General features: G+C 37.0%; 1 protein-coding gene across 4 annotated transcripts in view; it reads left to right on the forward strand.

The window, feature by feature from the left end:
• Fat1 (FAT atypical cadherin 1) overlaps positions 1–14739 on the forward strand; it is a 112963-nt gene that overhangs the window by 45812 nt on the left and 52412 nt on the right. For all 4 annotated transcript variants that reach the window (XM_048330854.1, XM_048330853.1, XM_048330852.1 and 1 more), the window contains exon 3: positions 6401–6715. In XM_048330854.1, the coding sequence (XP_048186811.1) occupies positions 6401–6715 (315 nt within the window). The remainder of the gene's footprint in view (positions 1–6400; positions 6716–14739) is intronic.

Here is a 14739-nt window from a genome sequence, read left to right on the forward strand (position 1 = left end):
CAGCAGTATTTATTTTTAAATCAAGAGAGTATATCATGTATCTAAGACAGAGGGATTGTTCTGTTAGCAACACTTTTAAAGACTGCTGGTTATTTATGTTTTATTTAACTTTTTATTGTGCACATTTTAAATAAATTTTTTGAATTTATTTTTCTAGAAAATCAGTAGTTTTAAATAATTAGTCCGTTGGATCTATTTTCTTTGTTGTCTTCTTGCATATTCTAGGCCATTCTTTCTCTGAACATGTCAGTGTAATATTTGTGTGTGTGTGATAGAGGGAAGAGAGAGGTTTACAGTTATTCTTTCCCAAGCATAACAGATTTGAAATATTTTATACATTTTTGTCAGATTTTATCTTTCATTTAGTTTGAATACCAATGATTTTTTTTGATAGTTAATGTGTACTTGCTAAAGCTGGACAATAAGATAAGTACCCTCATATGTTAAATAAATCCCTATCTCTCCTAATATTATGGATTGCTTGTCCTACATTACCAGATCCCCAAGTGTTGGGAAAAAGAAGATAAACAAAGACAAGACTTTTTTTTTCTTTTTATATTTTGCCATTACATTATTTCATTCCATCAATAACAGAAATTCCCTAGTGGAGTTAAGCCAGTCACCCCCTATTCTCCTTTTCTGTAACAAGCTTGCTAGGGACATTTGTCAGGATTCTTTAGAGCTAGACTTTCTTTCTAGCAGTGAAATGCTGGGTGACTTTAGACAAACTGTTTATGCAGTTAAAGTTTCTTCACCTGTGAAATACAGATGATCACATTCCCTGTTCCTTGGGGTTGATGTAAATGAGTATTCATGTCAAGGCCTGCTCAAAATAGTGCCTAGAACATCATGACTACCATGTATGTATATGTCGTTATGATATCTTTGTCTCGCAAGAAATTTTGTTTTATTGTCTTTGAGTAATTGTGAAAAGGAGTTGCCATGTAATAAAGCAGTTTATGAATACATTTTTTTTGTTGTTAAGTTGATGAAGCAACTATACAATTGCTACCCTAAGTGCGATTCCAGAATGCAGTGGTTCGTATTAGCTGTGCCACAGACCTATCAGTTGAAGGCTTGGTTGCCGTGTTGTGTTGTGTGGTGTGATTGGGAAGTGGCTGAACCTTTAAGAGATGGATTCTACTGGGTACTATTTAGGTCAATGTGGGGGAACTTTTGATGGGGATAGCAGGGCCCTGACTCCTCAGTTATCTCTGGGGTAACATACAGTAATATAAAGCCCTACAATTTTTGTGTTGGGGTACTAGGGCTTGGACCTAGAGCTTTGTATGTTATGGGCAAGCATTCCTTCATAGCATGGCATGCCAGAAAGGCCCAGAGATTACTGTGGTTTGCAAATGTGTATTTCTTGGTTATTGCAATTGCAAGTATTTTTGAAATAGAGTAGCTGAGGGATCATAAATAGAAGTTTTGTCTGAAGCTTTGGCATTGGGGCTTGTTAGGGATCCAAGGTCTATTAAAGGAATAGGAAAATTGTGGCAGGGAAAGGTGTTCTGTGACCATGGAAATTTGAATCGGTTAAATTATTTTTGGCAGAGAGAGTGAACACTCCAACTTTCTATTGAAAGCATTTTGTTCCACTTGAATCTGTTGGTGAAAATCGCTGGCCATGGCTAGTTAAGGACATTTTAAGTTATAGTAGCATCAGCCGCCAATGATGGGTAGTAGGAATTAATAATTCTTAGTAACCTTTGTTTAATTTTTGATCATTTACTTGAGCACTTGTTTCTGTACCACATAAATTTTGAATAACTGGACTGTAGGAAGACATCTCAATATGAGTTTACTTAAATACATGAATTTTGAACGTGAATTTTAATAAATCCTTTAAGAAGGAAATTTTGCTGTGAGGTCTGTTTTCAACCGGATTGCTCCAAGACTCTTCAGAAATTACAGTTTTTTAAAAAATTTCACTGGATGCATATTTTAAATCAGTTTCCATAGTGACATCTGGTGGTGGTTTCAAAATCTTAGTATGTTTGGAATGCTAAATATTTTTACTTAATACTTCCAGACTTCTAGCATCTTTCAAAAAATTTTTAGCTTATTAATAACATTTTTGACAATGTCCTCATTGTGTACTTGAGATTAGACAGTGGGATATTTATTACTTTTGTAATACTTCATCGAACTAAAGGAATGATTCATGGCTACCCTACTGGGTAGTACATGTAATAGGCATGTCTAAACTTGACTTCTGTGCTCAACATGAATGCTGTAGCATCTCACCCTCCTTTCCTGCTTGTGCCAGAGAAGCTCATAGTAGGAATAATGCGGTTTCCTTGTTTTGCATTTGCCTGGCTTCTGTTTTAATATCTGGCTAGAGAGAATTCTGTGGAACGCTGGGGCTGATCCTTGTCTACTGGGCTTATGCATCCTTCAGCTGCATCACTATCTTAGAAAGGGAATGAGGAAATAGAAAAGAGGTGAGGTGACTGAGAAAGAAGAGATCTGAATACAGAGATAGTTGAAGACAGACTGGAAAGCTCAGAAAAGAGTTAAGTAGATGCTTATATGGGCCCCCAAAGGGGAGGTATTATTTTGGGTATATGTTTAAAACACTGTACAAAAATTGTGGATTTTTTTGTCTTTGTCCTCCCCCCGCCCCCAAAAAAAGATGTGGTTAATAAGTCACTATACAGAAAAGTTCATTATTGAAAGCTGATTGGTAGACATTTAAGATTAAATATAGGATAGTTTCAAGAACTAATGCATCTGTCTTATTCAGTTTGATTGTCTTTTTCTTGTGTTAAAGGGGCTGATTAGAAGTGTGGAAAAGGACTGGGGATATAGCCTAGTGGCAAGAGTGCCTGCCTAGGATACACGAGGCCCTAGCACCACATTCCCCACGATTCCACGATTCCCCAGCACCACATATACAGAAAACGGCCAGAAGCGGCGCTGTGGCTCAGGTGGCAGAGTGCTAGCCTTGAGCGGGAAGAAGCCAGGGACAGTGCTTAGGCCCTGAGTCCAAGGCCCAGGACTGGCCAAAAAAAAAAAAAAAAAAAGTGTGGAAAAGCTAAAATTTGTTCCTCTCTGCTGAGTTACAGTAACTGGTAGAGTTCTGGAAGAAATCAATCTATGGATCTATAAATGCTAATTATGCCCTTAGGAAGGTGGTAGATACATCGTAGGAGTTAGTGACTTAAAGAATAAACACTACTTCTAGTTGAAATACAGGTGACTAGAATGTGTGGGTCAGCCCTGAAACCAGGAATCTTGTGAAAACTAGTTTGTATTCTGATGAACCTCCAAGGAAGGAGGAGCATATAATCTGGATTCTGTGGTCACTATAGCCATGTGACTTAGTGTGGTTCATTGCTACTTAGTTTAGTCCAGTCCTAGTTTTCTCCCATATTTGAGCACAGCCACTTCACTGTCTTTTTTTTAACATGTTAGTAATGCCCAGAGAAGATGTGGGACTCTCAGCCCCGCTTCTGACCAGGGCTAGGCGTTACGAACAGTATCATGTGACTGCCGTGGCTCCTGACCCACGTGCTAGGGGAGAGGCAACTCCAAGCAGAAGGCTTCTACAGTACAGACACATGAGAGACCAAGCTAGAAACAGAACATGATGGAGAATACATAGTCATTTTTTAACATCTGCAATTGTATTTTGTACCTTTTTTCTTTTCTTCCATTTACCTTGACATTACAAAATGCTGTTGTATAGGAATGGATATTTAATTCCTCTCTCAAATATTGGTGGTATGTGAAACGGTGGATGGGACATGCAGTTGGCCTGTCAGTTACCATATTTAGTTCTCTTTACTCTCACTTTTGTCATACTAACACTAAGATGGACAGATTTTCACTCTGGAATCAGAGATGTATAGCCTGGCATATAAGCATTAGCTGCACCGTGCTGTGTCCCTGGGAAAGGTCCTCATCTGTGATTTTTATCAGGAAATAGGAACAGTTGCACTGCCTCTACTTGTGTTGCCAGGGCAGAAACAAAGATCAAATCAGATAACACTAGCAAGATATTTGCCATGATGCCCACAAGTAGTAAACACCGAGTAGATTGTTTCTATGATGGTCATTTTTCAAATGCCTATAATCACACTTAGAGGAACATAATTTTGAACAGCTGCATATAAAGCATTTGAGGATTAGAAGTGAAAAGAAGTGAGTAAAATCACTGTTATCTGAGTGCTTGAAATTTTTAATAATCCTTGTCATATAAAAATTAATTGCATTTTTGAAGTTCCAGAAGGTAAGAGGAACGTATGTGCCTCATTTTTACAATCTTGTAGCAAGAACATTCTGGATACTATCACTTCCTTTCAGTTAGGTGATGAAATGACAAACAACAACAAAATGAACAATGATTACTTCTCACTACAAATAGAATTTTAGTAATTTGGTAGGTGGGTAGAGTATGAACAGATTATGTTTGAGTTAGAGAAAATAAGTAAACATTTATTTTTATTTGTCACCGAAGAGACCAGCTAGCTTCTTTTTCTTAAGTTCTGAAGCTTCATTTCATATTTTGATAAACATTATATATCTTTGTGAGGATTTAGTGAGACAATTAAAATGCTCTTGAGTAGTAATAAACGTTCATCTTATGACAGTTTATGTCACATGTAATTCATTTCAGTTTATAGCATTTAGTATATATGGGTTCTTCTGGTATTAAACTCAAATAAAGAAAAACTCAAATTTAAATAGAGGTCATACATTTAACATGTTGACTATAGTTAATAACAACTTACCTTGAAAATTCTAAGAGGGTGGTGGGTATTAAGTGTTCTCACCATGGGAAAGGATAAACATGTGAGGTAATGTATTTAACAATTAGCTTGTTCTGGCTTCCCATAGCATATGCATATTTTAAAACATGTTGTACACAATAACTATGTAACTTTTATTTGAAAATTTGAATAAGTACAAAATAGTAGATTTTTGGTTGAGGTCAGTACTGTTTTAGTGCTAAATATAGATGAAATTGGTATTTTTTTTCTTATAGCATTTGCATTGAACTTTTCGAAAAGTGATTTTAGAGTAGGGATTTCTAAAGTCCAACAAGGACCATGGTGTTGAACACTAAAAGTATCATTAGTTCAGTATGAGAAAAGAAAATGTCATGAAATATTTGTGAGCCAAAGGGTAAGATTATACTAGTGAATAAAATAGTGTTCCTTTGTGTGAGAAAAGTTGATATTTCTGCTTATAATCATTCAGAGGGGAATTAACACCTGTGATTAAGTATGGTTTTGGTAGGCTTTAGTGACCGGACCAGAGTAAGACAGTCTTAGTGATGGTATGACCCCATCTCTTACTGGTCAACTCCATAGATAACATGTTCTAGCTTGGATCTCAGTTAAGGACTTTTGTATACCATTTCCAGTAACATATTTATGCATTTTTACTTATTTGTTGAATAGTCACTTTGTATAAAGTGCTAGAGACACTAGTGTTTGAGAAGGTGATTTACCTTTTTGCAATTTATAGAATAGCTGATAAGAATTCATGTTTTTGCTGGGAATAGTGGCTCATGCCTGTAGTCCTAGCAGCTCAGGAGGCTGAGATTGGAGGATCTCTGTTCAAAGCCAGCCTTGGCAGCAAAGTCTGTGAGACTCTTCAGTTAACCACCAGAAAACTGGAATTGGCACTGTGGCTCAAGTGGTAGAGCTCTACCCTTGAGCTGAAGAGCTCAGAGATAGCACCCAGGTCCAGAGTTCAAGCCCCACAGCTGACACAAAAGAATTCATGTTTTTATAACATATGGACTTGAAGATGATTAAGAACAAACATAAAAACTTTTGAACACAGGAGACCTAGCAATCCTTTACTCTGGACTTTAGAACTTTATAATTTGTTAAACAGGAGAGTAATTAAGCTGTCTAGAGCAGCATTGCTCCCACCTCGTTCCTTGAGTGACTCAACTTGGAGAGTAAGGAGTACTAGTCTGAGGTCTCGGCCATGGCTCTGGTTTCATCGTTGATTTCTGTTTAACTTCTAGGAAACTTGTAACAGATTTCAACCAACCGTAAGTTTATCTTTGGTAAAACTAAAGTATCAGGCGATTAGATGATCTCTTAGTGCCCAGTTCTTGGCGCTGTTTTGTGTTTCAGAACTGGGTAATTGTCACCCAATTCAAATAATAAAAACTATTTTCATAGTACATATTATGTGCCATGTGTTGTTGTTTTTTTTATCATGATATATGTGATAGGGCATTTTATCAGTTCACAGAAAACATACTGTTGTTAGCTCCATTGTATATAGGAAGGAAACGGAGACAGTGTCTAGGAGCTTAACTCAAGAACATCTGGCTGGTAAGAGACATGAGTGATTTTGAGTTGATATTTTCTCAACGTGGCATTTTCTTGTTGCTGACATGCTACTGCATGTTTCTCTTTTTTCTTTCTAGGTGTTATAGAAACTTCAGATCGACTGGATCGGGAGTCAGCCTCCCATTACTGGCTAACAGTGTATGCAACAGATCAGGGTGTCGTGCCACTTTCATCCTTCATAGAGATCTACATAGAGGTTGAAGATGTCAATGACAATGCTCCACGAACTTCAGAGCCTGTTTACTACCCAGAAATAATGGAAAATGCACCTAGAGATGTGTCTGTGGTTCAAATTGAGGCATTTGATCCAGATTCTAGCTCTAATGACAAGCTAATGTTCAGAATTACTAGTGGAAACCCACAAGGATTCTTTTCAATACATCCTAAAACAGGTAGGTGGTAATACTATATTATGAAGTGTTTATGGTTACACTGTCCAAATGGGGGAAAATAAGAATTAATATTTACCTATTATATCATTTTATTTGGTTTTGGTAAAGTTTTAGACATGTTTTTTTCAATGAAAATTGGTGTTTTCCCTTTTAGTTTGTTTTTATAAAGGTATTTTATGATTTTTCTCATTAGTGAAATTTCACTTTTAAAAGCAAGTACTTGTTATTTTAATAGCTGCTCCTAAGAAATATGTTTTGAACTTAAAGCAAATTCTGCCACTAAGAACTTGAATTTTCATAACTTCATTTATATAAATATTAAGAAAATTTTGCTTTTAAATGGCAGTACTTGAAGGTATTACTTCTTATGCTAGACTAGGGAATTTTATAGGCTCGGCTATACAGTTATAGTCAGAAAAAGATAAGGCTCAAGTAGTGTCGGGATTGGGAGTCTTAAGCTATTAGATTATAGTTTTGTTTTTCATATTTTTATTTTCCTCTTTGTGTCCAGCCTCCTCCTCCTAAGGTATAGCTCATGACCCCAAATCTTGTTCCAAAACTATTTATAAACTTCTAATTTTCATTGTGTTATATTTTTCTTTAGTTTCTAGGACTCTTATACTGTTTCACAAAAAAGATCTTCAGAGGAGTTATCATTTAAATAGGGAGATCTTAGCTGTCATTTGTACAGTGAAAACGTCTCATGGGGAGTATAGGAACTTGGATTGATTTATTAATCAGTTAAGATAACAACTTTGATATGACATTAAGAGAACAGTTTATTTGTAGGAAGATAAAACTGCTAATCCAGTTGATTACTGGCCTTAAACAATAATGTTGTGCGGTTATTCAATACTTGCCAGTAGAATCTAATTAGCAAGATTCTGAAGAGTAAGATTTAGTTAGTAATTTATATACTTTTCTTGTGCTTATTGTATCTGCTTATCCTAGGGAAATTGGCCTTTTCTTTTTTTTTGTAATTTATTTATTAATTAAAATTTTTTTGACAAGGTGTTGTGCAAAAAAGGTACAGTTACATAGTAGGGCAGTGTGTACATTTCTTGTGATATTGTACACCCTGTTTTTCTTTCCCTTCCCTAGGTCAGGTAGACATATATACAATATACAATGTATCAAGAACATATACAGTAGCCACGTGGCCTAGCCGAAGAAAATTCACCTAGGCTTTAAATGTAATGTCGACAATAGACAATATGTAGACAATAGTCTTATATGAACGTACATACATAGCTTTTGAGCTATTGTATTCCACTGAGAGGTCAATTTTTGACCTTTATATGTTGAGTAGTTGTTTGATTTTAGTTACATAATGTAGGGTCGCTGACCCAAACCTGTGGGAAATACCATTTGACAAGAAGTTTTTGGTTTCACAGACCTGGTCTCTACTGTCTCCCCCTCCCCCTACCTTAACAGTCATATATCAGGGAGATCATGCCCCTTTGTTTTCTGTGTTCTGGCCTTTTCACTTATTTAGCTGTATATTTAGTATGTCAGGAAAGTAATATGTAAAAGAAAATAAAAATCATGAAACAACTCTGTTTTTTAACCAGTCTGTTACACCTTTTTTGCTTTTTGGGTTTTGGAACTGGAGATTGAACTCATGACCTCTTGCTTGATAGGCAGGTGCTCTACATCTTGAATCATGCTTCTAAGAAGCCCTTTTTTGTATTGGTTATTTTCAACTTAAATGTAAGGTCCACTTCCGGTGGGCTCCATGCAGATGCCCCCCACCTATTTAAGTCTGTGCCTGGTACCTGAGTTACCTTGGTAACTGGCACACCTGGCGGCAGTTACCTCCTGCTTCTCTGAAGTCTCATCCAATCCACCTGGCCATATCTCCCATCTTTTCCTATATAATCTGATTCAACACGGTCCCCACTCTCTTTCCTTTTCTCTCTTACTCTTTCTTGCTCTTTTCTCTCTTATTCCCTTCTTCCTTATAATAAGGTCTCATTTTAGGCCCAGGCTCCTACTTATGTTTTCCTATGTTGACACCAGTCAGTCCATAGCTGTACCCAGCCAGTGTCCTTTCCTTATAGCTAGGATAACAGGTACCTCTCTCCCTCTCATGTGGACCATTGGTTGTGATGGAGTGACCTTGAACCATGATCTCCCAATCTCTGTCTTCCTTCCTCATAACTAGGATTACTTTTTTAAGCTACCTTACCTAGCCCCTTTTTAGTGCCAGTTTTATACTTCCCAACTTCTTTTATTAAACTTAAAAGGAAGCCATTCTTAAGGTGGAAAGAAGTCTTGAGTTTACAATCCTGTGGAAATTTCCCCTAGAAAGATACCCCACAGAGGTCATCGAGTATGTAGTAGGTTTATCTCTTGAAGTGACCCCTTTAAGGACTAGGGATGTGGATCAGTGGTGTACAGTACTTGAACCATTTATTGAGAATATGTGAGGCCTGAGGTTCTGGTCCCAGCTCTGGGAATAGGGGAAGAAAAATTTTAAGATACTAGTTTGTAAAGCTCTTGTCAGTGTATTTCAACCTGACATTTACAACCTGACATTTGATCAAGGTTTATTTTTAAATATCTTAGCATTTGTCATCTCATCTACTGAGGGGTTTGGATTCTTAAGAACACTGATGACTATTATAGACTCACTGAGCTTTACAAGATAATTTGGTTACATAGGAGAGAGCTTACCAGTTGTGAGAGTTGTGTTTTTCTGAAGCCTTGAGGGTATAGAAGACATGAAGTTCAGGACAAAGGGCAGGAATCAAGACATGAACCTACTCACCCTGTAGCAGCATCTGAATGATTAATAAAAGCCTTATTTTAGCAATGTCCCCCATATTGTTTTTACTGCACAGATGGTAATTAAGTTCTATCACATTTTTCTGTGAAATAAAGTGAAAGACAGCCAAGAGCCAAAATAATTAGAAGGCATTGTCAGATATAAAAGAAGAAATTCAGGAGCTTATAAGATGTTTGGAGGAGGATTTTGGAGCCAGATAAGTATGCCTGGAGAGACAGAAATATAGAAAGAAAAGCCTTGAGGAAGTAATTCAGGAATGTGTAGCTAATTCTGTTTTTAAATTATTTGATGAATTGGCCTTAAAAATGTTTTTTTTTTCTTTTGTGCTTTTGGCCTTTCTTTTAGATTAGGTTAAGAGACCTGTGAAATAGATAGGCAAGCAAGCAGTGTCCTTTTGTTTCTGAGTAGATACTGTAAATCTGGGTGTAATTGATGGGAGGAGAAAGCATCTTAGAGAAATCTAGAGTAGTGCTCTGAAATGATGAGATCACTGCTGTGAGGTTATGTCCTATAGAATGTGGGCTGATAGAGCATCACCTCCTCCGTCTTAATCTTTCCTTATCTTCTGCAAGAGTAAATCCTCTGTAGGAGTTCACAGATTGCTCTAACAAGATATACTTTCTGCTGGCAGGCCAGACAGCAGAAGAAAATTCATCAGTCCATAGAGGTTTGGTGCTTTTTTTGTTGTTTTTGATTACTTGAAAGCAGGTAAGAGTGGAAAGTTAGTATATTCCGCAAGAATATTGGTTGCGAAGTATATTCTAACATCCCACAGACACCTGCAGGTCAAAGAGAACCATATTTTAGCATTAGTTAAAAACTTCTAGTGAATTCAGCCTCATAAGATCTGTGTCTAGATGATTCTATTCCTTTGATACAATAGAAAATTTAAGCCTGATGCTTAATGTCCACTATGTAAGTGCTCATCTTCTTCCTCTAAACCTTTAAAGCAGCCTTATTTATAATAGGATGTTAGTAAAGTGGGGGCTGGATGGTGGAAGTTGATGAATGATAGTCAGCTAGAAGATGGTTCTTGTGATTTACTGGCCCACACCACCACCTGAAGACTTTAAGTCATGTTACTTAGTAATTAATGAAAATCACTGCACTGGAAATGAAGAGATAGAGGCTGTGGCATTTCCTCTGAATCTCCAAGAAAACAGACTTTTAAGTCTTTATTCCTTGTTATTAGTGATGATAGCTTTATGTTCCTCCTAAAGCTTGTATATGTGGACTACCCACACTCATTTATGGCAAAGGCACCACACCCCTTTCTCTTGAATATGTTATACTTGTCATGGATAGATGGATCTGTTTTCTGCATCTTAGTTTTCATTATGATTATGGGTGGGGCCACAGCAGATCTTCTCTGTTAGGGTATGTAGGCCAAAGACTATTCCGTTTTTCTTTTCTGATTCCACTTCCATTGACAACATAACATTTTATAACATTTTTTTTTCTTGGTTGTCTCCAATATCTTTAAACATAAATTGTGCTTTTGTTTGAGGTAAGAGAGAGAGGAACATAGATGTTATTGTTGGGAGCCTAGGTAGCTACAGCTCTTCCAGTTTGTAGCATGGCTTTGTGGTATGTCAAGGACAGAAAAGAAAGGGAGTACTGAACAAAAAGGACTAGTGTGAGCTTTATAGGTCCGCTTATCCACAAGTAACCTCAGGAAGCTGATGCCACCCTGGCAGAGCATCTTTTTAGGGGCGGTTATCAGTCTGAACTTTGAGGAGTGATATGCAGCTTATAATTTTACCAGATAATTTTGAAGGTTACTTATTAGGCATTGTGCATGCTTTAGAACAGATCAGTCTTTTCTGAAAGTCTCATTTCTATATTTGGTATTTTCTAAGGTTTTGATATAAAGCCAGTAATGCTCTTTATGTATTTAAAAAAAAGCTTTTCTGTGGTGAAATTGGCAGATGATAAATACACAGTTCAAGTTCAAGGCTTAATAAGTTTTGACTGTTTTCTATATGTAGAATACTATCACTACAAGCAATGAGCTACAATCGTAGGTCTCCCCTTTATTCACTTCTCATCAGGGACAACTCCCTTCTTAGCTTTCAGGGGCCTGAAACTCTTACTCCATGAATTCTGTCTGTTTCAGGGTGGGTCAGTGGTGGAATATAAATCTGATTCTTAAAAGTAGATATAGAGATTTAACTACTGCTTTTAAGTAGTAAAATTTAATTTCTAGGTTTACTTTAAGCAGACTCTTATTAACCTAAGTATTTTTTAGGAGTTTGTGGAAATATGGATTAATTAACATACATTTTTTTCATGTGTGTGTCTCACCAAAATTGTGCTAATGCGTTGTAGTTCTCTACCCTGAGTGACAGTCCTCAGTTCTGGCAGCTTCATGCTCCTCATAACAGTGTTTGGTACCTGCATACTCTGCTTACCAAGACTGAAGAACAGTCACCTGTCTTTGATGTCTGTATGTATTTTAAATCGGAAGTAGGTTAACAGGGCACTTAATTCAAAAGACACAGAAGTCCAGAGAAGAAGCTTCCTTTGGTGTGGTTTTCCAGAACTTTAGTTTCCTTCCTTAGTATATCAACTATTCTCCCTCCCTTTTTCCTTTCCTCCCCTAATTTCTGTATTGAGGCCTTGGCATTCGGGCTAAGTGAGAAAGGCTGAGAGATAGCATGCGACTGGAGAAGTGTGCCTTCCACAAGTAAATCAACCAACTCCGAGTTTATAATCAAAACTACCTGCCTGTTTTGTTAAGCCCCCTGTCCTTCCTCATATAATTTCAGAGCCAGATCACAGACAGCCAAGAACAGCCTTAGTGCTCCATGTTTGGAGAACTTACCCAAAGGAGCCCAGTCTAAACTGGTTTGTTTTTGTACAAGTGGTAGCATCCTGTTCCCACTGCTAGACATCTTTGCTTTTTCCCCTAATAATATTAGCTGCTATGCTTCAAAAATCCCTTTTTTATTGTTATTGATGGATTTGGTGCATTATTACACGACTGTATATGGGCACCCACCTGCCTTAACTACCCATTTCACTGATCCACTTACAGCTTTACTCGTATAGTAAATATATTACTTTTTTTCTTCTTCTCTTTCAGTTTCTTATATCTTTCTGCTTGAGAACACAGACTCTCCAAGAGAATTTTATTTTTAAGGCTTATGCTAAATGTATTAGGCATCTACAGGAAGTGAAAAGCAGCGGCATCCTTTTTGAATATATGTTTGTGTCTGCGTGCTTGAAGACGTTTGATCTCTTTGGCAGCTGCTGCAGCATCTGTTTTTGTCCACTTAAGATTTTAAATGAGTTAAAAATTATTTGAGGCTGTTTAGGCTTAATGATTTTGTCTTTTAAAATTACTTATTTTCGATTAATATCCTTATTCTAAATCTCATATCATTATGGGAGTGGTACCTTGTTAGGCTCTCCAAAAGGCTTGCTGGTTCTCTTCTCTTCCATCAGACAGTCTTCAGTTCCTTTGGGTCTCGAGCTGGAAGGAGACAACCAGAGAAATGAGTTTCCTTTGTTGCTACCTTTCTGTCTTGTTCACTTTTCTTCTACCTTTCTACCATTTCCTGACCTCACTTCAAACTTCTGTCAAGAGCCAGAGTGCCATCCCCAGAGTTATCTCATGTATGCTTTGCACTTTGTCTTCCAAGCCACATCCACTTATTTAATCTTTATAAGAACTCTGTGAGAAGAGTGGACTACAGATACCATCAGTTTATTGTGTTTGTCATATGTATTTCCCCCCATTTTACAAGTATTTATGTGACTCCAGGACCCCAAGCCAGACCAGCTGTGAATTTCCTCAATGGACCTTCATGGTACATGCTGTCTTTGATGTGTGAGTGTAACTTGGGAGCCAGTTTTTCTGTATCTTACTGTTAAGGAATGCTGGATCATATGATAGTTGCAGGAGTTAATGGAATATTTTCTAGAAAGGCCCAACTCTGTGGCTTGTCTGGTCTTGGTCGCAAATATTCAGCTCTGTCATTATAGCAAGAAAGCCAGCATACAGGAATGAATGAGTGCATACGATAGAACTCTCAAATTCTTAAACTCTGTAGAGTTCAGTGGAATAGACAATGGACTAAATAAACTCTGTAGAGTTCAGTGGTATAGACAATGGACTGTTTTTCAGTTGTTCATTTGAACAGTTTTATACTGGACATAAGAAATGTGGTTATTCAATATATAAGATTTTATTTGATTCCAGATAGATTTGGTAGATACATAGTTTATTTAAATTAGGAATAAAGCATTACAAAATCACAAAATACTGTTCATATCTAGTAGATGCAATAGGTACTCAATTGTGTTCTAGTCCTGTATCACTTTACAACTGCTTTTTTTCTGAAGCAAAGTCAGTGGCATTTTATTATGACTGGATAGGAGGCTGAACAGTGCAATAGGAAGTAGCCTCAGCAGCAAACAACTTCCGAAAGTTTCCGGTGACATTTCACAGCTACAAAGGCAGGAAATGAAGGGCCAGTCTCATCATGGCATTGGGAATTCATTAAAAAATAAGTGTACTTATTGGTAGTTCCACTCAAAATATCTATGTATGTATGTGTGTATGTATGTATGTATTCATTTTTATTAAAGAATGTGTAGATGTTTTGTGTGCATTGTGTGCCTATTCTGTATATGTTGATGGCATGCTTTTTAAAAGTGTGTTCTTTGAATCCATAGGATAAATTAATTACATCAAGAATTTTTATATGTTGCTGAATATTATTTACTAAAACTGCACTTAAGCTTTTGCATTTGTGTACATTTGTGTGAATTTTACATCAACGTGATGCTGACCTTATAATAGACTAGGTCTGTTTCCCTCTCTTTCTGGCCTTGCTAAAGATAGCATTTATATGAATACCAAAGTTCCCCATTAATTGAGCTTGGCTCTTGATCTTACATTTTAATGCCATGTTTTCAACAACAAAGAAAACACAACCAGGAAGACAGAATTAAAACCAGAAGAGAATTGTGATGAACCAGAATGGCTCTTGCTTGTCCATTCTGTGTGTGACTTTAGACTGTTCATTTGATTAATTTTATTAGTCCTTTCTCTGCAGCTCTGAAAGTTTGAACAAAATGAATTCTGAGCTGTTTTCCAGCCTTGACAACCTATGAATAGAATTCCACTTTTGGCTCCAAGCCTAATCCGGCCGGCACCAGTACTAGAATGACAAACAATAGCTGTTCAGATGGCCACAGCTGCCAGAATTGCTCTCCACAGGCTGTGGTT

This window comes from Perognathus longimembris, chromosome 21 (genome assembly GCF_023159225.1).
Source record: "Perognathus longimembris pacificus isolate PPM17 chromosome 21, ASM2315922v1, whole genome shotgun sequence".
NCBI lineage: Eukaryota > Metazoa > Chordata > Mammalia > Rodentia > Heteromyidae > Perognathus > Perognathus longimembris.